Source organism: Denticeps clupeoides, chromosome 13 (assembly GCF_900700375.1).
Source record: "Denticeps clupeoides chromosome 13, fDenClu1.1, whole genome shotgun sequence".
Taxonomy (NCBI): Eukaryota; Metazoa; Chordata; class Actinopteri; order Clupeiformes; family Denticipitidae; genus Denticeps; species Denticeps clupeoides.
Genome location: NC_041719.1, coordinates 5,824,754 through 5,849,881, shown reverse-complemented (window position 1 = coordinate 5,849,881; position 25,128 = coordinate 5,824,754). Strand labels below are relative to the sequence as shown.

Sequence of the window (25,128 nt, the reverse complement as noted above, 5' to 3'; positions counted from 1 at the left end):
ATTAGTTGACGTTCCGGCAACTTTTTGCACTCGTTGTGTGAGATTCATCAAGGTCCACTTAATTAGCGGGTTGCACAATTCCATTGTTACGCCACATGCGACAGTTTCAAAACATTCCATTCAACTCCTCTTCATTCCTCCTGACACTCTCTGGCTCTTGTTTTCCTGTTTTCTGTAATTGCTGTCAGTTTGACCTTCAAACTTTTTTTAATTTTGCAAAGAGAGGGTTTGTGAATCTGAAAAAAAATTAATATCGTAAGCCTCCAACCTCCGCAACCCCCCGCCCACCACTTCTTACTTTAGAACTTGACAAAGAACTAGTTTACATGAATAACGACCAAAAAAAATCTATATTCTGAATAAGGCCATGCTACAGTTCTTAATAAAACTATGAACTACTGTTAACTTCAGTACAAACAGATGAAATTCCACTGGCTTGATATTATATAAAAAAGCGAAACGCGCTGACGGCTCTCTTAAACAAAACTGAACTGCTGCTGTATTTGTCATAAATCAAAACCCTGCAGTCTGTCTGGGTGGACACAGCAAAACAAATTAAGCGTTTTTCTTCATGTCACTTACACATTGCTTAGTAAAATATGTTTTTCTCTGTTTTTTAAATCTGCTTTTGCAGTGTGATGATTTAAGTGAAAGTGCTTAATGTCACCGTGCACTTGATCTTTAGGGACTCAACAACCTCCACAGATGTGGTGATCCATGTTAACCCGAGAGTGATGATGTGATTAGTACTGAATACTAATTTGTATATGTATGAATACTAAATTGGTCTAAATCTGGATGCTGTAAGGGCCTGTTTTTTGCTTTTTTTATGTTTGCAGTGATAATGGTCTGTATGGGACAGATTTTTTTTGTTATAATTATATATTGTTATATTATATTACAAGGATTAATGTGTTGATTTTAGATGCAAAAACCCAATTTTCTATAAAGACAAGATTGATAGTCCTCATCTCCTTCCATTTGTCTTGATTAAACTGGATTAAATATTTTTTGCCTGAGTATTTCTGATGGTGGACATTAATTCCACATCATTCACCCTTCCAAGCAAATAACAAAAAAAAAAAACAACGTAAAGAAGGCAATTATGGCATTTGACTACAAATTATGGGTTATGGTTGAATTACATTGACTTTGTAAATAATTTATCTCCATTTTTAAAGGGATTTGATTGCATAAACTCTGAACCTTGATTACAAAACTGTGAAAATATCTGTGGGGTGCTGGAGCACAACAAATGAATATTCAGTTAATGCAGCGTGTTTTTATTCTGTCAAAATTTGTCTTTTTTCTTCCCTCATTCCTGCGAACCGTTTTAAAAGATTATAAAAAGAGTTTTTAAAAATAGTTGAACAGTTTTTGGTCGGTTCGGTTATTCAATCTCTTTTGTAGTTTTGTCTACTTTGAGGTTTTAGGTACTTATATATGATACGTTCTATTGCAACATAGCCACCAACTGGTAAATTGAACATGTTTTGCTTCTAAAATGGGCAGAAGTTCAAGGTATTTTGTGAAATACAATATAAACAATAATAATCATAAAGGATCGAAGAAGATTACAATGATCCAGCTCATGCATAATAAATATCTTGTCCTGGATCGGACCCACGGTCTTCATGCTCTCACCTTTATGTGTTGGTACTCCTTCTCTTCCTCCTGCAGCACCTCCAGCTGTTTGAGGACGGACTCTTGCTGGAACTCGCCCCGCTCAAGCTGAGGGCACAGAGAACAGAGGTTTAGCTCCCAGCGTTTGGAGAACTTCTGCTCTGATTCACCCGCCCGGCCGACTCCCACACCGGCCACTGGTGGAGATTTGGGATTCTGACTCTTAATGATATTCGTCTCTAATTTGACTACAGGCCAAGTCCTCATGAATACATTGTACACATGAATCTCATTAAGAAGGGAATCTGTGTTATCTTTTTATTCACATGAACTTCCCAAAGTGTCACAGTTTCTTCTAAAGATTTGTGCCTCCGCCTTCAGCCTTTGGTTAGTGCACCAGTAATTAGGGCAAAGACTTTTTTTTTTTTTTTATTTGACCATGCGGAAGGCTGTGACCTCAAAGCCCTTGGAAACAGGGATTCTAACATCTCCATGGCGACCCCTGGCTGTGCCCCTGTCCTCCCAGGAAACGCGGGCACAGCGCTAAATATAGGCTTGTGGTGCAACAGGCGCGAAACGCGCTGCATTATTCATGGGGCCACGTTAGTGCTCGCGATTGGTGTTATTAGTGTTGTGATGGCGATAATTAGCATTCATTATCACAGGACGTGACAGGGCCCAGCATAATGAGACGCTGTGCTCTGTTAGCGGGTGAGGGGCAAGTCTCACCATCAGCTGCTTCATGGCGGCGTGGTCCTCGTTCTCACGCGCCGCGTTGTGGTCCTTGTGGACGATCTCCACGCGGATGTCGTTCTTCGCCGAGACCACCCCCTTCAGGTCTAAAAGAGAGAGGGCCGTGACAGGCTTCATTAACGTCTGCTAATTGAGCGCAACAAAGCATTTTTCCTCATGCCACTTCACAGAACCAGGGTAAAGTGAGCAGCAGAGCATTAAAAAGGAATAAAAAAAAAAAAAAAAGAAGTAAATAAAGTGCCGGCTCATTCGGCTATTGTTAGTTCATGACCGTCATATAACAAAGTCTTACTTTCTGTCTTAATTTTGCTGGAAAGTTCTCTCTGCTGAGTGCAGATGGACACGGGCAGTGAGGGCATAACCAGGTGCGCGTCCTCTGTGGTATACAACAACAACATGCTCAGCGCTGGTGACGGGGCACGCAACGGCACTTCCACACGTGCATTCGCTGACTAGACTAAGCTCTGAATGGATGAGGTTTCTTTTTCTCTATATGCTTTTTTTTCCATTTAAAAGAAGAAGGAGAACGTGATGAAGGTGGAGCACGACGGAAAAACGGACAATGCTGTCGTGTGAAGTGACATGAGCCCTCAAACACTGTCTGACTTGCTGAAGGCCACTGAATCGTGTGGCGGTGGAGGCATGCAGGGGTGACGCTGGAGACAGGTACGTACTTCTCTGAGAACGGGTGCAGCAGAACGCGCCGATGGTCCCCAGGAGAACGATGAAGGCCACGAAGGCGCCGACGGCCACGCCGATGATGACGGCCACTGGCACCGACGCTGCACGTGAAAGACAGACACATACACGTCACATGACAACACCTGTCCCGACTCTACAATGACTTGTTCATCATACACAAATAGACAAGAGAATAACGGGTGTTGTGGAGACAATGCTAATTATAATTGAAGCATTTTCAATAGACATTTAAAAATAATAAACTCTCACGACACTCTACTGAAATCATTTGAGTCCGCGTGTGAAATAAAGCCCTCCGCACGCATAAACGGAACAGATAGTTAATGACACAGCGATAACTCGATTAGAGTAGCTGACAGTTGCCCGGCTATTAATAAACCCCATCTGGAGGCCTGCCGGCCGGATTAGTCTCCGTTCCCTCTCGCTCGCTTCAGTCTTTATATGCATCTTGAGCAAACGGGGGCTGCAGGAGTAATAATTACCAATTACTTAACCGTCCCGTTCGTTCACAACGGTGAGGAAACTGCTGTGTCATTATTAAGCATTAAAAAAGGCGTCCCTGGCTTTTCTACGTGATGTGCGCGTTGATGAATAAAAAAAAAAACGGGGCGATTGCGCTTGGCCTGGTTTCGCCGTCGTTATGAATGGCTGACTCAGAGCACGGGTTGCACCCACATTAATTACCTGCGCCTCGTTTAAAACAAATGCAACACAACAAAGAGCCTCCTCGGCCATTAATGTCTACTTAATGTCTTCATCTATCCACGTCCTCTTCAAATAAGCCGGCCGCGCGTTCTCATTTGCGGAGACTGTAGCGGAAAGTTTCCCCGTTACCGGATACAAGTGCATGAAGTACCGGGCCGCTGCCAGACACTCAGGTCTTGCTGAAACAAAGTGGCTCCAAATTGAGCGCAGCAAAATGCCATCAATGCATTTAGAGGACGAACGGGCTATCGCAACATTATAATTACGAGAAAATCAAGTGCACCAATCAAATTTGTACTTGTGGACTAGCGAGTCGAGCAAATTTTGTCCTCAGACCACCTTGTGCACGAATAAAACGACCTGCTGACGCATCGGAACAAACGCTGTTGTACTTGGGCAGCACGAACTACACACAGGACAACACAGCGAGGCTCGAGTCTCCAGGGCGCCAGACTGGGCTCCAGACTGGGCACAGACGCCGCCACACAGAGGCCAGGCTAGCGAGGGTTGTAAGAGAGGAGGAACGTGTCGAACCTTGGCTCCCACCTTGTTCCTGGAGGCGGATGATCTCGGTGTCGGAGCCAAAGCTGTTCCAGGCCGTGCAGTTGTAGATGGTCTGAAAGTCGGCCGGGACGATGTTGCTCATGGTAAGAGTGGAGATGGCACCTTCTTCTGTGCTCACCGTCTCTACCGTGTAGCGCCCAGACGTACCCGACTCCAACACCGTCTCCTTCCATGACCAGGCCTGGTCAAAACAAAATAAAAAGTTTGTAACTTCATCGTAATCACGTGGTAACAGCTTTGATTGACAACCATAAATGCTTATTCTCGTTCTTGCCTGCATATGGTTTTGCTGTTTGCTATTAATTATTGCATATTTGGCTTGATGCATGCATTTTAATGCCAATTTGTATTAACATAAGTGGTGCACGTTTACATGATTGTAATAGACAGAGTGAACAGTTGTTAAACATATTTGCATATTATTCACCTATTTGGTCTTGCTGTATGTATGTAATATGGAAAATATGGAAATTATTAAAAGTACAGGATTTATTCATATGTATATGCCAACTAAAATGACCCACTGATACCTGAATTATATATTTCCAACATTTTTAAGTGAGCGGGAGTTTGATAACACATGAAAAGCAGACACTATTTGAAGAGAACAGGGATGATTTTACTCTGCAGTAAATTTGACGTGATGCAAAAACATTAGTGCATTCCTGTGAACACACATTCACACACAAAACAGACAACCCAACACCCACATGCACTGTGAGTAATGAATCAAAGATTAGCCCTCAGAGCAGTCTGTGTTTATCTAAGAGTCGTACATCTTAATGGGATCTGCGGTATCAGAGCATAAGCATGCATTAAATGAGAAATTAGGAGTGTTAGGCTGCCATGCCTAATAACCTCCCAGTCATACACGAGTGAAATTATTATTATTTGCAATGCAATTCCACTTGTTATGGCGATGTTAACTGGAGCGGGCGTGTCGCGCGTTCTTGGGCCGTGTTTTCCGCCGTGGACAACAAAGCCCCGGTGGTCACGTGCGGCGTGCCGCGGCGACTGAAGCAGCAGCCCACACCGGGCATCACAAGCACAGGCGTGGTGATGTGGTGCTCAACGTGGGCACCAACAGGTGGCCCAGGCGGGGAACGGAACGTGCCAAGAAAGCGAGAGAGGGATAGAGAGAGAGAGAGAGAGAGAGAGAGAGAGAGAGAGAGAGAGAGAGGGGGGGGGGGGGTCGAAGAAAGAAAGTGAGAGATTTCACCACAAGAGATTTCACCTTCTGCGTCTGATGTGGGTGTTAGCAGGTGGCCCTTACAAGCAGCCAGCCGCTGTGTGGGGACAGAAGAGAGGAGAGGTGGGGAGAAAGGGAACGGGCGAGAGAGAGCAAGGGATGACTCACGATGCGGTCTGGTGGAGGGGTGCTGGTTATGTAGCACTGAATCTGGCCCTTCTCTCCATGCAGCTCCTGCTTTGTCTGGGTTTTGGATATAGTTGGAGGTCCTGTGGGATGAATAAAAAAGAAAGAAAGAAAAGATGAAAACAACTGATGATTCAAACCAACACTCATGACCACGTCTCTTCTGTTTTAAACATAAAAACTCTTTTTTTTTTTTATTTGAATTTTATTATGCAGAAAAGGTTGAGTTACATAGAAAAGTAGTATTCTTTCTGTGAGTGTGTGTGCAAAGAAAGCTTATGCTATCCCATCAGCCTGATCTAATACATACAGGCACTCCCTCTCAGAGCTCTACAGGGCCCTACACAGACTGATCAAGATGTGCCTCAGATACCCACATGTAACCAAGGACGAGGCGGACTGTTCGAAGGGCAGAGGGAGAGACAGAGAGAGAGAGAGAGAGAGAGATCATCTAGTCTTCCATTGCAATCTAGAGCCGAGCTGATTTACGGCAAGCCTGATATCTCCCTGCGTGATAAGGGTCGCCATGGTGAGCGCAAAAGCCATTTCTATGGGGTGCAATCACCAGCACTGAGATGGGGAGCAAGGAAGAAAAAAATGTCATTGTTGAACGATAACACCCAGCGTCCCCATCTCTGCTCATTCAATTTGCTCACCACAGCCATGAACTCACAAGACAATAGTCAGACCGTAAAAAATTACGGACTGAGCGTCTGACTCAAAATCTAGCGGTTTCAATGTCAAATGCAAAGAAGCTATGAACACGCAGACCTTAGATCCTTAGACCTTAGATCCTGACTTTTTGGGGTGCTCCGGTTCAGCATTCCAGGCCGGAGCTTCATGTTCATTGTGCATGTTCCTAATTTCCGTATTGCGTGCGACTGTTGTCATGAGTATAAATGTATCTTCATTGTGTCTAGTCCACGTCCGGCCACTGTATTTTGCGTGTCGGCGTGCCGGGTTGTTTCCCTGCCCTCACAGATCCCTGACATGATCAGATGTTGTAGTGATTGTGCTGTACCACTGGGTGACTGGTTCAGACTGCTGTTTAGGCCACATGTGACGGCTGGGCATCTCCAGGGTTCCGGAGGGAATCACATAGGCTAAAGATCCTCTTGATTTGGATAAGTAACTGGTTGTTGTCTGTGCTGCTGAGATGTTGTGACGTTTCTCAGCCCATCAGAGAACTGTGGAGCGTGTTTACATCCAACAGCATTTATTTTCCGGGATTATTAATTGTCGGCTGTATCGGTTTGCCGCCTCCGGGCAGGTCTGTGCCCATGCGAAGTGTTAATGCATTAAGAGCTGGAGGAGAGATGAAAAATGAACATACCGGCAGGCCAGTGGGACACTGGGAAAACATCGTTCTCCTAAGCTCTCCATTAACGTGTTAATGCATTTTCATCTGCCTAATACACACACACACACAAACACTACCCCAGGCACTCTTCCATCCAGATCCAGCATGAAGGGAGAGTACGCGGCAGATAAATAAAACAGGAAGTCCCTTAAAAAATACACACACTGTGTGACGGATAGTGCGACGCGACGGAGCAACGCGTTTCCATTATAGCGGCGTCCGTAGATTCCAGTGGCTGCTGGCTGTTTGATTGTAATTAAATTACGCCGGGCCCCGGGGAGCGCGGGAATTCTCTTGTCAGTGCTTTGCAGCTCGGTGGGAGAAGTGACTATCGGTGACGCGCAATGGAGGGGAAGATATTGACAAATGTTAAACACATGCATTTTAATTGTTAGCATGAAAGAGGAACTGGGGCGTAAGCGCGAGCATACGGCGCAGGGAGCGCCGAGACAAAAGCAGCGACTTCATGAATATTCCTGCCGAGGCCCTCCATCTGCCTCCATGTCTCCCGCTCGGCTTCACTCTCTTTCTGCCCCACCATGTCTCACGTCCTTTTCATTTTTTTTTTTTTTACTTCTTTCCTTCTCTGTCAGCCTTTCCCTCCCTCTCTGTGACGCGATCAAAGAAGAAGAAAAAAAAAAAAAAAACGGAGCCATTTTGGTCATCAGTCACCGCGTTCCCTCCCTGTCAGCGCTGGAGGAATTCGATGGGTCGACGAAGACAGCGGGCCGACGAGGGGCGAAGAGCGCCGTTCCTCATCTCGCCAACGTTCTCGAGTCAAATTTTTTGGTTCTGGGTTCAAATTTCTTAACCCTGCATTTCGCGCCGATCCAAGTCTGATCAAAGAAAACGAAAACACAAAGCACGAGTGGAATGGGGAAAGACAACCGCTGGATTTGCACGCGACGCCTGTTCAATCTGCAGACGCCAGGGAGCATAACAATGCCGCACCGAATCAATATTTCGCTTCGGTGTGACTGGTCGTTTTTTTTTCACCTCCACACTTTGGCTGATAAATTATAGATTTCAAAATGATGAATGCAAAAATAAGGAGGAAACAGACTGGCGGATACACGCACATGAACATCTTAAGTGGGCAATTTGGTTTACAAATGTGCGCGAGCGTCAGAATGGATGTTTGGAGAGAGTGGTATGGAAATGATGCATTGCGCCGCGTCGCTCTGTGGTTCTAAGTGCATTTGCTCGTGCTCGGCTCAGCAGGAGCCTGACTGCGGAACCATAACAGGATCGGACCTCGGACTGACTTTTTTTTTTTTACCACGTATCTTATCCCGCACTTATTTACAGGGGACCATTTCCCAGCAGGAACCGGCCGTGTTTATGAAATATCCAGCGTGCGCTCAGAACAATATTTCACTCCTGCCCCCAGCCCGTCGCTCATTACGAATCCCTGCCTCCGTTTCCATCAGCCACAAATGGACGGCAGCAGTGGGAAAAAAGCACCGCTAAAGACGTGTAAATTCTGTGAGTGAAAGCTGCTGTGTTGCTAATGCATGCCGCCAGAATATCAAGCGACTGTAATGAAGCCATTTGTCTGAGAGGCGCTGGGTCTCCCGCCATTCCCCAGCATTCATTAGTCAGTCACTGCCTGCGAAAAGCAGCCTCCCGCCATTCCTGCCCAATTTAATCAGCATTAAAGCGGATTTTTTTGCAATAAAATGAACTATGGACAGAGCTATTGCCATATAGTAAACATAATGGGCCTGCATTACGGCCATTGTATATGTCTAATATGATCTCCAAAAATTATCATTAATAATGAGGAATTCATCATGGAAACCAGAAAACCAGTGTGGGGATATCTATTTTGTCGGTTCGCACGACTATGCAACTTTTTCTGACTTGAGGGAAACTATTCTCAAACTGATACCAAGCGTAACACAACATGGTAATGATGGGACTAGTCAGGATTTAGACTAATAAATAAACCAAACAGAAGAAAAAAACACGGTCTTTAATGATGTGAGTTTAAATCACGAGGAAGTGGTGGCGCTGTAAATCATTCGGTTCCTCCCATTGAGTTCTGGGTGAAGAAATAATTACACACCAGTAGTACATTTCTCTTCTTCAAGATGCAGATAGCTACCAAGTGGTGGGTTCTTATTTTATCTCTTTATTAAATCCTGATGGTGCCTTTGGCGTTACACCAGCAAACAAACCCCATACTTAATTCAGCACTTAGCGCCAATTCTAAATATGTGCCTATAGCAGGGCTCGGGAACCTTTAACACTCAAAGAGCCATGTGGACCCGGCTTCCACAAAAGAGAAAGCACCGGGAGCCGCAAATTATTTTTGACATATAAAATCATGATAACACTGCATATTTTATTTTTACTTGTGTGCTTTGTATAAAAGAACTATGCTTTTGCGGATGGGTTTTGGGGGGAACGCTGCCAGAACAGCGCTTTATTAATAGCACAGATATGCATGTAGAAAAGACTATGGTAACTCACACAACTTACTTATTAACGTAAGTAAGAGTTAAACATATGCATATAAGTCAACAATAGCAAATCATTAAAACTTTGAAATGCTAACTGAACAAACTGATTAACACCCTCTGGTGGGGGTGATGGGCGTGCATATATATATATATATATATATATATATATATATATATATATGGCAGATATTTGTGAATGTAAAGTGATCGTTATTGTGAAACACTGCAGCACAGCACACGGTGACACAACGAAACGTGTCCGCTGCATTTAACCATCACTCTCGGTGAGCAGTGGGCAGCCATGACAGGCGCCCGGGGAGCAGTGTGTGGCGACGGTGTTTTGCTCAGTGGCACAAACAAAAAACTGATAAAATACAATACACTTAAGATTATTACTTAAGCCACAAGGAACTGTACTGTGACAATAAAAGAGCTGCATGTGGCTATGGAGCTGCGGGTTGCCGACCCCTGGCAAAGAGGGTCATACCCCTTGCATGATATCAGTCATGATGTCACTTCCCTTCACCTGCATGATTTATTCCTATTTCAGATTTCAGAAAGTGGAAGGTCTTCCACAAGAGCTACACTATAATTTACATTTTACAGCATTTAGCAGATGCCCTTATCTTACAGTCAGTAGTTACAGGGACAGTCTCCCTGGAGACACTCAGGGTTAAGTGTCTTGCTCAGGGACACAGTAATAGTAAGTGGCGTTTGTGATCTTCTGGTTCACACGCGAGTGTGTTACCCGCTGAGCTACCACCGCTGTTCAAACAAAGGCGCTCTTGCCGCTGACCTGCCCGACCTCATTTAGAGGAGTTCCTCTTACCGTTGACGGTGAGGGAGACCTCCTTCTCTCCGGCCCCCACCCTGGGCACCACAGCACGGCACACGTACTTCCCGGCGTCGTCCTGCCTCACAGACTTCAGTGTCAGGATGTTCTCGTTGCTCAGCACCTGCCACACCAGGGAGAAGGGGTCAAATAAGGGCAGGGCGTCCCATGCCTTTACACCTGAGACGGCCCCCCCCAAACCATCGCATACCCCGCTTAGCGTTTCAAAGGGCCCCTGCTCAATTATTAAAATCCAATTTGGGGCAAGAGCGGGGGACTGCGGGATGCTCGTTTTTGCGAGTCGGGCGCTGCCAGTCAGAGCAGAAGAATGAGTCTGCCACTGTCACCTTCACAGGGGAGGACTCGGATTTTACGTCCCATGCAGCAGTGCGGGGACACAAACAAAACACAAAGACGATCTATCAAGGCCGCCGAAGCTGTCAGGAGGCAGCGAGGTTATTTCTGGTGCTGTGCTGATGCGTCATGCTGTTGTGCACACATCCCAATTTGAAAAAAAAAAAAAAAAACGGAATTACAGAAAATCAGGTGAGTGACTAAACTTTCGATGAATTACAAAAGAAGAGGGAACTGCTGTATGCATATAGACCCACTGTGTTATTCACTGAATAAAAAATTCCAGTGAAATACATTCATTCCCTCAGTGTGGGGATATTCTTTCTATAATCTATACATTATTAATGTAGCATACATTAGCATAGGAAATGCGAAGCCGTACGCAGCCACATCAGTCGCAAAAATACGCACCACTCCCGATCCTCGCTTCATCCACACGATGGTGAGAGATGGGTTTCCGGTCCAGGCGCAGTTGAACACCGCGTCCGATCCCAAGTCCACCTGCAGGGACAGCGGTTCGGCGGCCAGTCGGGGTCCAACTGTGCGAATATTCCAAACAATAATCAGATCAAATATGAAACAGCAAGAACTTTCCACAGCTTTGTAGAGGAGATCAGCAGTCATGATTAAACCATTGTGCATGTTTGATCTCAGATTGTGCTCACTCGCAATAATAGCCTTGTGAACTTTTCAGAACTTTTTCCCTCAATAAATCCAAGCTTCATTATCAAGACAACTTCCCTCAGATTGACAAAGCTCTGTGGATGCGGAATGAAACGTCTCTACATTAAAGAAAGAAAGTCCAGTTGCCATGACTCAGCCTTCAGACAAATTCACCTGGATGACTGAGAATCTTCACAGATTCATTATCAACAGTTAATAAAAGGAACTATATTTTTTCAGTGTTTGTTACAATAGGCATACATCATGAGCTAGATTTGCATTATACAGTCAAGGTCAAAATATTCAAGATTCAAACACCACAGAATAAAAGACATTTTACATTTTTTTTTACAATTAGAAAACACAGAAACTTACAGTAGACATCCACATTGCGGCTGATGTTGGTGCTGCCCAGCGGGTTGGTCACCTCACACGACACAGGTTCGGTGAAGAAGGAGTGGTCAACAATCACCTCGTAGGTGTCCCCAGACACTTCCTTGATCACACTGCCACCTTTGGCCCACCTTTGCAAGAAAAGAGCCACATAAAAATCACTACTGGAGGCTTATTCACAAGTGGCCAAGAGGGAGAGCGAATTTTCCAGTTATTTCAATATTTATGTGTGATCAATGTCCTGTATGAAAGTGAAGTGAAAGTGATTGTCTTTTTGATACATGGTGACACAACAAAATGTGTCCTCTGCTTTTAACCATCACCCCTGGTGAGCAGTGGTCAGCCATGAAAGGTGCCCAGGCAGCAGTGTATGGTGTGTGGATCACCTCTGCCCCAAGTATATCTGGTCACAGTCAAAAAGAATAAATCAATCTAGAGTTTTATATAAAAAATATCATGATGTATGCTATTTATTGAGGAAAAGCATGTTAATTATTATTAATTTTGTAACTCACCATAGGTACCCCTTCAGGGAAATTTTGGCGTAATCAGGCTTTCAAATTTGTGATTTATGTTTACCATCATCCTACTGGTGAGAGTCCATGTTTTAGCATATTGATGCCATTTTTGAAACAAAACCCTCGGAACATCAAAAAAATACCCCCCACTCCTTTTCACACTGTGCAGACAGAGCATTTCACGAGCCATGTTGTCTTTTTGAAATTCCAAATTCTCTTTCCCTGTTTGGTTCTGTAGACTCCGCACAGCACGGCACGGCACGAGCACAACATCTGTCACGGCACACAGAAAATGAAGAGTGGCTTTATGCTCTGTCCAAGTGTAATTACTGCTCTTCATTCAGATATGTGAACCGATTGAGATGTTGTGATGGCGATTAGTAAAATATTGAATGTAAACAGAGAATAATGAGGCAAGGAGAGAGTGCGCCGGATCCCGAATGCATTACAGGATTAGGATCATTGTCAGGCGCAGAGAGCGTCATCTCGAATTCCCTGTCTGTGCTGTGAACATCAATGGGTCGGATGGGGCTCCGCTGGTTGCTTTACCCAACACAACTGCATCAAGTGAGTAGTTTCCAAAGTTTCCATCACATTCATCAATGCAGAAGCCTGGGTTTTTCCAGCTGAAGGTTACAGAATGAGACAGAACGGTAAACGGCGGGCCGATTTGTCAGCGTCTTCCACTCTGTTTGGGATATGATCACACCGTAATGAGAGAAATCAATGAAGTGAGGGATCTCTGCTTGCTTCAGCATGTTTCTTGGCTGGGTGACGAGCAGACAGCATGAACCCCATTACTTGGACCAGAGTGGGCCTGCTGAAAGGTAAAAAAAAATAAAAAATCTCAAAATGACAAATAGCTAGAGTCCCCCGACGCTTCCAGATGACACCTACTGTACGCACCACAAAGGATGCTGACATTAATAAATTGACGCCGGCTTCCGTTAGGAACGGTTCGTTTGTGTTTGGAAGGAAGTATCACGTGACAGGGAGCCTCTTAACGAAACAGAGGAGTAATGCTTCTCGGGGCGCAGTGGCTTGTGTTACGCTCATCCCAGTAGATGGCTCCCCATCGACTCAGGAGACAGAAGCCATTTGTAAAACCGGAAAGTGGGCAAGAGTGGGTGTCCGGGCCCTCGCGCTGACAACATTTTTTTTTTTTTGACAAATTGGAACGTTCAGTATCTGTTACCCTCCTATAAGACGCCGCGCGGAGTGCCTCGCCAGCGTTGCAGTTCCATGCCGGTGAAGCGGTTCTGAACTGGTCCGCGTGGCCAACAACATTTCATTAGCCGGCGAAGCAACTGACACCCGTGACTGGCTCAAGTTATATGATCTAAATGAGAAAAGATTCACTGCCTAGTTCTGCTAAAAGGACAATAATGGACTTGTGCAACTGACAGACTCTGCATGCCGTTCTACACTCTTGGCTCCGTCCAATGAGAGACACCAATGGTGGCGAACGTGCTTTTTTCGGACTTTCCTTTCAATTCCTTGCTTTGGAAGCTAGAAACTTATTAGGACGCAATTAAAGGCATCTGCTATAAAAAAAGAACTGGTTGGATTCCCAAGGGAAGAGCCACACTTGTTTGTTGTGTAATCTCACACTTGGGGCATACTTTCAAACTGGCACAGAGTACGGCGGTGCGTCGGACTTGTTCGCTACTGTAACGTGTCATTAGGTTTTCGCTAAATAAATAGAATAAAACAAAACAACAAAAAAAAAAACCCCACTTGGTAGTAATCTGCATCTTGAAAACAATCTATCTCTTCTTCCAGAACACGATCTTTAATAGTGTTTTCATAAGCAGCATAAAAAAGGAGGAGCCCAATGAATGACAGCGCTCACGAACGATCCCCAAATATTATTATTATTTTTAATCTATTTATGTGAATCTGGAGGAAGCCTTTCTCCATACCCTAGCAAACAAGCCCCACACTTAGTGTGCAAGACTGCGTTTAATGCTGCTTTAAAAATAGTGCCCTCTTTTCCCATGAGGGTCTGATTGTTGTGGCTAATCCTACGTGAAAGGTGCCTGATGAGCTATAGATGGCATCGAAAGAGTTGTTTCTAATCACTTCCCATAAAAAAAACAAATCAGTTGATTTCTTGTCCGCGCTTCTCCCCGGGTGCCAGATCCCACCGTGACTAGACACCAGCACACAGAAATGTGTGGAATCTGAAGATGTGTGCTGCCGCTGTCTGTATGAATTATGAGCTGATCCCATCCGACGTCGGCAGAGCAAACACCGCCTGCTTTCTCATATCCAAGCAAAGAGCTGGGTAAACTTTGCTCAGGTGCATTTACACACACACACACACACACACACACAACTGAGAGACATGATCCAACAATACACATGTCTGTTTGAGTGTGCATGTGGCAAAAACTACTTTGTTTAGACAGCACAAGCGCCAACAGTCTCTCGGAGTTACGATTTAGTGGGCCTTTTCAATCAAAGGCCCGTCTGATATAACTGAGCGCTTTGTAATCTTCCGGTTTGACACTTGCAATATTAAAGTTTGAACGCAATAACGTCATCCTGCCTCTCTGATAGACTCCCTGCTTTTCTTGGGGCGGCTTCTGAATGGCATTTTAATCATTTTCCTAAGGGGCACCAGACATGGGTGGCAGAGATGAGCTTGTCAAGCTGGTACCTCTCAATTTCAAGACCACGTTATGTGACTCTCAATAGAAACAGAGGTGGGGGGCGTTTCTGCAGCAGGGAGTGGGGTGTGAGCACGGCCAGCGCCGCAGACAAAGGGGATTTCGTTGGGCGGCCTGCGATATTGGCTGCGCCTGTGCCACCGTGCGTTTGCATGCAATGCTCGCCAGATGAATCACGGTTTGATGCACCGCGTGCCGCGCCGGAGCATCGCTGGGGAGATGCGGTCGCGGGAAAACAAACGACGGCCCCGCCCGCGACCCATGTGCGCACATCAGCCGCACCGCAGGCAAAAACGCGGTGCCCGTAATGGAAAACCTCTTCATTAGCCACCTCTGAGACGTCGCCGAGGAGATAAGGTACAGCGGGAAAGCAGCTAAACTAACGGCAACAACAACAGCGACGTAATTGTAAGGAGTTGGCTGAGGTCTGGGAAATAAAGCGCACCACCAGAGGAACTGCTGGACCGTACCCTGATGTGTTTTCCCATTACTTTTTCATCATTTACTTTCTCTGATGCTCACAATGGCATTCGAAGGCATTTTAGAGAACATTATGTATTAATATATAAGATCATATAATAGCTAATACTATTGTATTAAACAAGATAAAAAAACACAATGACAAGAGGACGTAACCTGAATAATAATGTGAATACTACTATTGCTATTACTACTACCACCAATAATAATAACAATAATAAAAAAAAGGTTATTATTGCTGTTTTTTTATATAAGTAGGTCGTTGTCTGTTAAGTTTCTGGATAAATATACAGCTACTTTTTATATTTGATATGAATGAAATTACGTCTTGGATCAGAAAGAGAGCTGCATCTTTCTAATGCATCTTTAATCAAAGTATTAAAAAGATCCTTTCTGGTCTCTCTCCACTAGGCCTGTCACATTTTAGCCAGGAACTTAACAGACATGCAACCCCAGACACCACAGACTTTTATTTAAATTCTTCAGAGTAATTTTTTTTTTTTTTTTGCTCCCGCGATGAAGACGAGACTGAAGGACTGAAACGTCTCCTCTGAGCAGATCAGCTCAAAGATCTACCGGGTTCAATGCATCAGAGTGAAGACGTGCCAGTATTCAGAGCCATTCATTAGGAGTTGCACTTAAAGGAAATGTGACGTCTCATATTGGCTGATATGGTGAAAGGGCCTGATGAGGGTCCATAGACCGGAACATTGTCAAGCTGTCAAATTCATGGTCAGTGTTTTAGTGTATAACACGTTGTGCATTAAAGCTTGTTGCAATCACTTGCAACAACGGAAGCAAGCAACGAATGCAGCGTCCTGCTGAGCGGCCCGTCCCAGAGCCCCTTTTATTAGTTTGAGGAGCGCAGCTGCTCCACCAGAAACACTTTCCAGAGCGATAAAACACTGAAAAAGTGGCTATTTCAGCATGCTCCATGTGCTGCACTAATTGACGCGTTCTGCTGAACTGGCATCTTCCTGCCGCTGCTAAATGCACTCCTTCCTTAAGGCCTGGGCATTTATCCTGAAGTGTGTCTGGGAGACGTCTTCTCCTTTCCGGCGCCTCCCTCCATTGAGCTGCGCAGGTGTGGGGATGCAGGAGACAGCCCATCTCGGCAGCGGCGGCAGAGGGCTCACCTGTGCCTCTTGTCAAGGGCAATCAGGAAACAAGGCGGCTTCCCGGTTTCAGTGTCTGCCGCTGTTAACGGCGCCGAATCCATCAGCGGCAAACAAGTCTGTTTTGCCACCTGTAAGTGTGTTATACGTCCATTCCATTTCCCAGTCCTTCTTCAGATTCACTGCTGGCCAATTCCCTCACCTATTGATTTTGCTCTACTTATTCTGCCCACACACACACTCTTGCGCGCACACAGAATAGCATGTCTTGACAAATCACCCCAGTATTACCCTTCGCCAAGGCCGCAACAAGGATCCATGGAAATAAATAACTTTTATTTCGACCTTATTCTCATCTATTTGTAGAGAAAAGGAAACATTCTTTTTGGAATCGTGCTGTCAGGCAGAGACACGGCTCCTGCTGCTCAACTGATACGTATATATGGTTATGCATTCGAACAATGCTTCTTAGTGTATTTTTTGTTATTCTCACGAGTCAATGCTAGTGATGCAACAATGCAAAGAGTCGGCAATGAATGGGAGAATAAAATCTATATATAAATGTATAAAAAACAATTCCGATAAATAGCAATTGGGTTTTTTTTGTTAAACATTGAAAAGCAAATATATAATCTCTCTTGCCTGTGCATGGAATATGGCTCGGACAGTCTTTCAGTGGCACATAAAAAATGTCTGAAACACAGACATCCCCATATCAAGGTATTTATCCAGATTGAGCTCTTCACATTCTCTGGGTCACCAGACCAAAGAGACTGAATCTAATTGACTTTCTTTGTAGTCATTTGTATTACAGTTTATATGACTATTACAGTTTATAACTTGTCTACAGTTCATTCTGCATTGTTTTATCCTTCGTCACTACTAATGCCATGTGGCTCTGAATGTTATAGCCTGTGTGCAGTGAACATTTTTTTATAATGTACAGACAAGTCGTGACTAGAGCCTCTTCTAGACAGTGACCCCACTACTGAGCTAATAAAAAAAAAAAACAATTTTGATAACTTTGGTTGTGAGATAATCAAGGATGTGTGTTCATTATTGCCAGTTATAGCCAGTGTGTTTGCTATTATATATTTGTGTGTCTCAGCCTATACATGGTCTGACCTTTCACTAAGTTAAAGGCGAACGCACATTTAACACAGAGTTAAAAGGCAACTCTGCAGAGGTCGACGACCAAGCACAGTTTTGGAAGACCCAAAGATAAGACTAGCAGGGCCCAAGGAAGGCCTAATAAGTGGTGAGGCTCGGAATGCACAACCGGACATTCGACGCCAGAAAACAATTTATGATGACAGAGGTGTTCGATTACATTCACTGAGCACAATGTAGTTTTCTCTATGGGTCAGACTTAGTGTTGGCATGAGAGAGAACAGACATGAAAGTTATACACTTTTCAGCACCTAAGCACACACACACACACACACACACACACACACAGAGGAGGCACTGCATGACTCAGGAGTGTTTCCTTACAAAGATCCCGGGAGTGGACATAAATAACAGGACAAGTGTCAAGCACATTTTAATTAGACTACACACACATATGCAACTTGAGACAGGAGGTTGAGCACACACAACAATTTGGGTCCAGATGTTTTGATGATGCATGACCAAAGAGCGGTGTATAAAAATGAAGCCCTGAGGTGGTTCAGGGTTGGAGCCGTGGACTGGCCGCCTTCTATAATTTCCTGTTGTGGAAGTTTTTCCTGAACAAATCTCCGACATCCTCCATGACAGTTTCAAACAACGCTATGTTGTTTAACTCCACATGTGGGAAAATATCGTAAAAATGCTGCTGGATCACCTGAATGAATGTTGCACAGATTATACATCAATAAAACATGACACCCTGGTCTTTTTCTTTAACGCAGATGCTATTTGTTTCTGTGAATACTGGTAGAGGCAGACCAACAGTAATCCTGGCATATTCATGTATTCATGTTAATATGCTTTATATGGAACAGCAAGGTGGAATAAAGGTGCTGCACAACTGTGACCACTTGAATTATGCATCCATCCGCGTTCACCACTTTCTTTATTGGATATAAAGCTGTATTTTACTAGTCCATGCGACACACGACTCCATGTCACGCCTATCTGTGATCAAAGTAGTGAACTTGACAGCTTCTCATGCCTGGACTGAGAAGAAGAAGCTTTAACTCACCTGTACTGAGTTACAGGAGGGTTGGCTTTGGCGGAGCAGTGGAATTTGACGAGGTTCCCCTCGAGAACGGGCTGTGGCTCCACTGAAAGGTTGACCAGAGGGAGATCTGCAAACAAACCGAGAAACCCTTTAATCGAACATACCCTTCATGGGGGTGGCCTAGCGATTAAGGAAGCAGCCTTGTAATCGGAAGGTTGCTGGTTCAAATCCTGAACCGCCAAGGTGCCACTGAGCAAAGCACCGTCCCCACACACTGCTCCCCGGGCGCCTGTCATGGCTCCCCACTGCTCACCAAGGGTGATTGTTAAAAGCAAAGGACACATTTCGTTGTGTCACCGTGTGCTGTGTCACAATCACTTCACTTTCACTTTCAGTTCAGACTTCAAAATGAATGAATTTCTTAGACAACCCCCCTCATTAATCTGCCTTTAAACGCAGATGTCATTAAAGCCAGCAGAGAACTAACCAATTCAAAGCCTTTTAAATGTGCTTTATTACTCCAAATGACAACTTGCAAATGGTGATTAATTGGAACACTCATTTGCTCACTCTGCACTCAATTATGGTTACATTAACAGGCACAAAAATAACCACAATTATAACATGGTCAATATGCTAATCCAACAAACAAGACATTTCAGGAGAAACTGCTTTATAATATTGCATGGGCTAAATGCCCATAAAAAAAATAAAAATGTAATAAGCTTATTAGCTACAGTAAAGTTAATTTAAAGTAAATATATCCAACTCAGACTTATTACCAATACTGGAAAAAAAGAAACAAGGAAGTGACAGATGTGTTGATCCGCCCAGCCACGCTGATGTAATGTCCGCTGGCACTGATAGGACTGGCAGTGAAGGTAACGGGCATGGAGCCTGGCACAGCGGGCCCACGTGCAGCCGGCGGAGCCATCGTAACCCCCTGAGGGCGAATTTGCATGCGTGCGTGAGTATATACTTTTGTGTTTGGGGATGGGTGTGTGTTCTGCCGGGTGCATATGTGAGCCCCCCCCGTGTCTGGCGTCTCGCTGTACGTCTCCCTCTGCCTCGCGGGCACACAGCTGGACTGGGTGAGCTCAGCTGCCGCAGCCGCCCAGAAGGGGGGAGTTGTCCAGGTGCCACGCTTCCTTCTCATCTGCTCCCTGCCCGCCTCCGTCCCGCCGCCGCGCCGCTCTGGGGTGCTCCTCCCCACACACGAACTGCACCTGTGCCAGGTCCCTGCCTGCCAGAGGGATGCAGAGTCACGCGCCAACTGTGGCCAGATACCAGCCGGCCAGGTACCAGCAGGGTGGCTAGCGGCTAATTGGGCGAACAAAAGAGGTGGGCAGGCTGAGCGGGTGCGGTCACGTGGGATCCCCACAGAGTGTGTAATCCTGCTCAGCCCTCTTTTCTTCTGTCTCCCACCGATGCCCACCTTGATGTTCATATGCAACGACGAGGCTGCCATGGTGATTTAAGGGCAGCTCTTCTCATTAGCAACTTTTTTAGAAGTGATGAGACCCGAGGACACTTTCAAGTCCATGCCAGTCTTTTAACAGTGACCCTTGCTGGGTGGGAAATGTGCCACTCACTCAAGAAAAGTTGTGGCAAAATGCCATTATCTTATTCTTAAGTAATGAGCTGGATGACTTCTTGGCTCTTGGAAATTGATGGCTGTTCCCAGAGGAGCATAAAGATAGGGGACGATGACTGTCCGGTACCCAGAGGAAGAGGCACAGAGGGCAGATCTCAGACGGCACGTAAGAGCCCCGCTGACCCTTGCCTGGTTGACAGACAGTCACTTAATAAAGAAGTCTGTTTGTCACTCTGATGTATAAATGTATGAGTCGGCGTGCCTCATGCGACAGGCCATCAATATGCAAGGCTGCTAATTCCTCTGATTCATCTGGAGGAACAGTGAGGGCTCCGAGCATGGAGTTGGATGTGACACGCGAGGCAACAATGGGATGGGATTGGGGGGAGGTTGAAAAAAAAAAAAAAAAAAAAAAAGAACAGAAGAAAAAAGAAAAAGGCATGTATCGTGCTGACAGCTTTTGATCGGGAGTTCAAAGAGGGAACCAGATGGCGTTCCTGAACAATTGGCCAACTTCTCCAGAGTTGTCGAGATGTTGCCAATGAAAATTGCTTTCTTCCCTTTCTTAAAGCTCAATTTCCGGCTCTCCGGGTCACTGTTGCCAGCTGTTTTCCAGAAGGATGTGCCTCCAGGTCTGAGCTCTTTCTTGTTGAAGGATGGGGCTTGTGTTTCCTCCGAGTAGAATCCATGTCTAAATCCCTTTAGGATGGCCACTCGAGTTCCGACTGGCCCACTGTGCAACTGGAGATGGATGATGGATGCAGTGGGAGGGAAGAAAAGATGTCCCCTGCATGCTGATTTGTATAGGACAAACCAAAATGTCAAAATAAGAAAGTGCCAGTAGAGGGCGCTGGCTGACAGCTGACGTTTAAACGTTTAAAGTTGTCAGTCAAGTTAGATAGTTCATATTATCACCACTTATCGTCACCAAAAGCCAGATGACAGTCACGCTGAATAAATTAGTCATACATTAAAATAAATATTGATTCCATTTGGAGTACCATTTGACGCTCCTAGTAAATATAAGCCAAACATAAGACTACTGTACATTTACTTTTAGGTTTGTGATAGCAGGAAGCTTTGTTTATGTGCGCCAGCCTCCTTCCACTGGAGTTCAACCACAGTGCATTGTGCAGTAAGTGGCACGGAAAATAGGTGCCTACATCAAAGCGAAGAGTCCTAACTGCTTTGAAAAGGGGGGAGATGATGAGGAGACACAAAGCGTGCACCTAGCTCCTCTGCAAGCGTGCATTCTGCGCATAAATTATTCCGCGTAAGTGGCAGGGCTTTTGTTGGCTTATTTGACGACCTTATTGCTATTCATGCATTAAGAGACTCCTTCCCTTCATCTTTTCTCTGGAGTGCACCATTGTCAGTGGCCTTTTGCTGCGAGTTGGGAAGCCTTTCGCTGATTTTTGAATTAGGCAAGTGTAGCGTTAAAGCTAAACGTGGTACATTAGCATGGTCATAATCACAACATAATTTCTGAAATATTACATTTTAGACATTCAATATTGTATCTGGCTATAATCTTCTTCAAAGTGTATGCATGTTGAAAGTTCTTTATTGTCAATGAAGTAGTTTAAAAATCACCCAGAGGGACACAACATCATGCTAGCATAGCATTGGTATAATACAGTAACAGATTTAAAAAATAATTATTTGAGGCACAAACTTGCACCTCTAGCGCTTGTGGATTACCTACACAGAGGACCAGATATATGCTTTATATTCGGTGGCTAATTTGGAAGCTCAGTAAATGTCATCTTTCGATGCTAATTCGCTTAACCCCGGGTCAGATAGCATTGTAAAGGGTTTGTGTTCGTCGATGAAAAGCTGAGGTGAATCTAATTCGCGAGCGTTGTAATAATAAAGGAGGAAAGCCGGACCACGGGATTCACTGCCTTTGACAGGCCTGAGCTGAAAAGTGACGTGTAGGGGAATGTGTTGATTACTGTAATTTGGTCGGCTTTCAGTCGCTGAGAAAAAGGGCTTCAAGATGAAAAATGTGCAGAATAGGAATTATCCAAATTGGTCGAAAAAAAAAAAGAAAAAAAAAAAGAGGCAAGGGTTTTTAATTACTTTTGTTGCTTCTGACATTATCACATTGAGCCCAGCGGTCAATTAGTCAACTTTGGATGTGGAGCGGCAATCGTTTAATAGGGCTTGCATGCACAAGCAGGAGCGGACAAATGCACGATTCCCCGCTGTCATTTACACACACCCACACGCAGCACGAATCTGCACTCCCATCCTGTGGATATCATGGCGCTATCTTTGTGACAGCGGATCACTAGCAGCTCCCTCCTCGCTGCGCTTGGCGAGTAAGTGCCTTCCATTCAGCTACATAAATAAATCACAGCCCTTCCTAATATTGAACGCTCCCGGGAAATTTCCACACAGCCAGGAAGAAATGCCATAAACTAGGACAGGACCCATGGCTACGTGTCCCTCTGCCTCATCTCTCTCTTCCTGTCCAGAAAAAAAAGAAAGGAATAAATAGCGCAAGAGCTTAACCTTTTGATTGATCACAAGTCTAAAGGACGGCGAGTCTAAACATTTTCTCCAAGGCCTTTCCATGATAAGAAGAGGTGAGCATCTCCATACCAACTGAAGTTACCGAGATGCTCAAATCTTTATCTGTTTCACCAACAAATATATCAGCCTGTGTACCTCTTGTGCTATGTAGTGTATACTGGAAAAACTTCATAACCATTCGCAATGTAAGTGACATTTATGGACCCATCAGACCATCATGTGTACCTGCTTGCCCAGTTCAGGATTGCAGGGAATAGGCTGGAACACGTCCAAGGAATTGTGTGTAAACTCAAGTGGAACTTTACATTATTTAATTTTTCCCATTCTTTCATCATTATCTGTGCGTTTTAAGAATACGTTCTAAGCTTTGTTATGTTGTAGAGGGCTAAAAATCTGCCCTGCTTCTCTATCCGTTCTGCTCTATGACACAGGAGGGCAAGTAGAGAATAATACGGAGCAGAATAAAGATCAGAATTCTTAGACCACCTGCAAAGATATGAATCCATTTGAAGAATGTCGATCGTAGTATTAGGGAATTGTATTTAATGGAGACATTTTTTACTTTCCGGCCTTCACCTGTTCTGTTCCTGATGTTGACTCATTACACGCTCGGGAAGCGGCTGAAGGTCTGGTTTTAAGTTAGTGATGTGCTGAGACGACAGATGACAGGCAGTCATCCGTAAAGTAAAAAATAAATAAATAAATAAATACATTTAAGAAGCCGTCATTCTCTCCATGTCACTAAATTTGAGTGCTTTGATTAGGCCGGCCCAGTTTCTTCTTGTTAAAAGCTTAATTATGCTCACTTCAAAGGCTGCTCTGTGCGTGTGGGGGTGTGTGCCTCAGAAGGACAGCCTGCGGCGGCCGTACGTGAAGGGTAGGCCTGTGCGCTTTGTGTATTCAGCTCGGCTACACAACAAGCGCTAAGAGGAACGCAACGCTCGCCCAAGGCCGCCCCGAATCCCCCATTCATCACAGCTGCAGCGTCTTCTCTCCCTCCCTCCCTCCCTCCATCCATCCCTCGCTCTCCCAGCTGTTTTCGGCCCGGCGCAGGCCGACAGCTGTCTCTCATCAATATTAACGTCTGCCGAGGCGCGAGGCGCGCGGGCCTTGAGAGGACGGTGCAGTCGTGGCTCCTGCGCCGGAGCCGCAAGCCTTGGCCCCTCTACACCCCGCCGGCCTCCGCCATCACTTATTCATGCCACACCTGTTTGTGTGCTTGCGTGCAGAGCAAAACTTTACCCCGGTCCCAGACTCACCCCTAAGGCCAAACGGGCCGAGCATAAGGCATTGTGCAGCCTCAGCAGCCCTGTCGCTGGTGGCGGAGGAGACGAGCGTACGGCCTGTTCGCGTCTTCGCGCCTCTCTCGGCCCCCCGAGCGCCGAGACAGGAACTCCGCCATCGCTCCGACCGGAGTGCGATGGCACTGAGCACGTTTGCGCCCTGCGTGAACGGAATCCAGGGTTCAATTACAGTGCGGTTTAATTAGCGGGCGAGGAGCCGAGCGGCGAGGCGAGCGCTGCGTCCTCGGGGGCCGGGGCACAACGCGAGGGGAGAGGTCGGAAAAAAAAGCGGGAGCTAACGCCCTGCTGGTATTCATTTGTTCGGCGCACGGAGGAAAGTTGATTTCTCTCCAGTTGCCCGCCCGGAGGTACCGCCGCGCCGCCTGGGAGTTTTCAATATGGCGCGCTCTCAAGCGCCGCTTGCTTGTGTCATTGTCGATGAGGCCAACTGTGGCGGCGCAGAGCAGCGCGACCCCGCCCGTCGCAGGCGCGGCTCTTCGTTACCACGCGCCGCACAGTCATCTTGCGAACGGCACGCTCCCGCCCGACATTTTACATAACAGGAAACTGCATAACGTGGTGCACATAATACAAAGAACGGAGCTGTCAACAGTAATGTCAACCTCTAAATAGCATTTTCTCTGTTATTAGTCATAGTTAATGGCATTGAGGGGCACTGCAAGTGATGCAAAATCCCTTTGTTCAGAATTCCTTGGCCACAACGGAAGTTTTTTATAATTTTTTTTACGGAAAAAGATTGAGCCTCAATGCGGTTTCACGGGCCGGGCTTACTTTCCCCATTCCGCGGCAGAGCCCTCATCGAGATGACTGAAGGTGAAGCAGTGGGAATAAAAGAGTGAGGCAGGTGCACAATGCAGAGAAGAAGCATTTGCACAAAAGGGGAAGGGAAGAAAAAAGGAGTGATTTCCAGAGGAGCACGCCCACTAATGTTTCCACTCAGGGCGATGTGCGTTG

The 25,128-nt window shown here is 45.5% G+C and overlaps 1 protein-coding gene across 6 annotated transcripts in view; it reads right to left on the bottom strand.

The window, feature by feature from the left end:
* The window catches only part of kirrel3b (kirre like nephrin family adhesion molecule 3b), a 145,584-nt gene that overhangs the window by 5,088 nt on the left and 115,368 nt on the right, over positions 1-25,128 (bottom strand). For 2 of the 6 annotated variants that reach the window (XM_029001654.1, XM_029001656.1), the window contains exons 6-15: positions 18,760-18,865; positions 11,772-11,920; positions 11,145-11,272; positions 10,377-10,503; positions 5,705-5,805; positions 4,318-4,528; positions 3,051-3,158; positions 2,669-2,752; positions 2,353-2,462; positions 1,645-1,731 (exon numbers count right to left, since the gene is read on the bottom strand). In XM_029001654.1, the coding sequence (XP_028857487.1) occupies positions 1,645-1,731; positions 2,353-2,462; positions 2,669-2,752; positions 3,051-3,158; positions 4,318-4,528; positions 5,705-5,805; positions 10,377-10,503; positions 11,145-11,272; positions 11,772-11,920; positions 18,760-18,865 (1,211 nt within the window). The remainder of the gene's footprint in view (positions 1-1,644; positions 1,732-2,352; positions 2,463-2,668; positions 2,753-3,050; positions 3,159-4,317; positions 4,529-5,704; positions 5,806-10,376; positions 10,504-11,144; positions 11,273-11,771; positions 11,921-18,759; positions 18,866-25,128) is intronic. The other 4 variants (XM_029001658.1, XM_029001659.1, XM_029001655.1 and 1 more) reach the window with 3 other exon arrangements.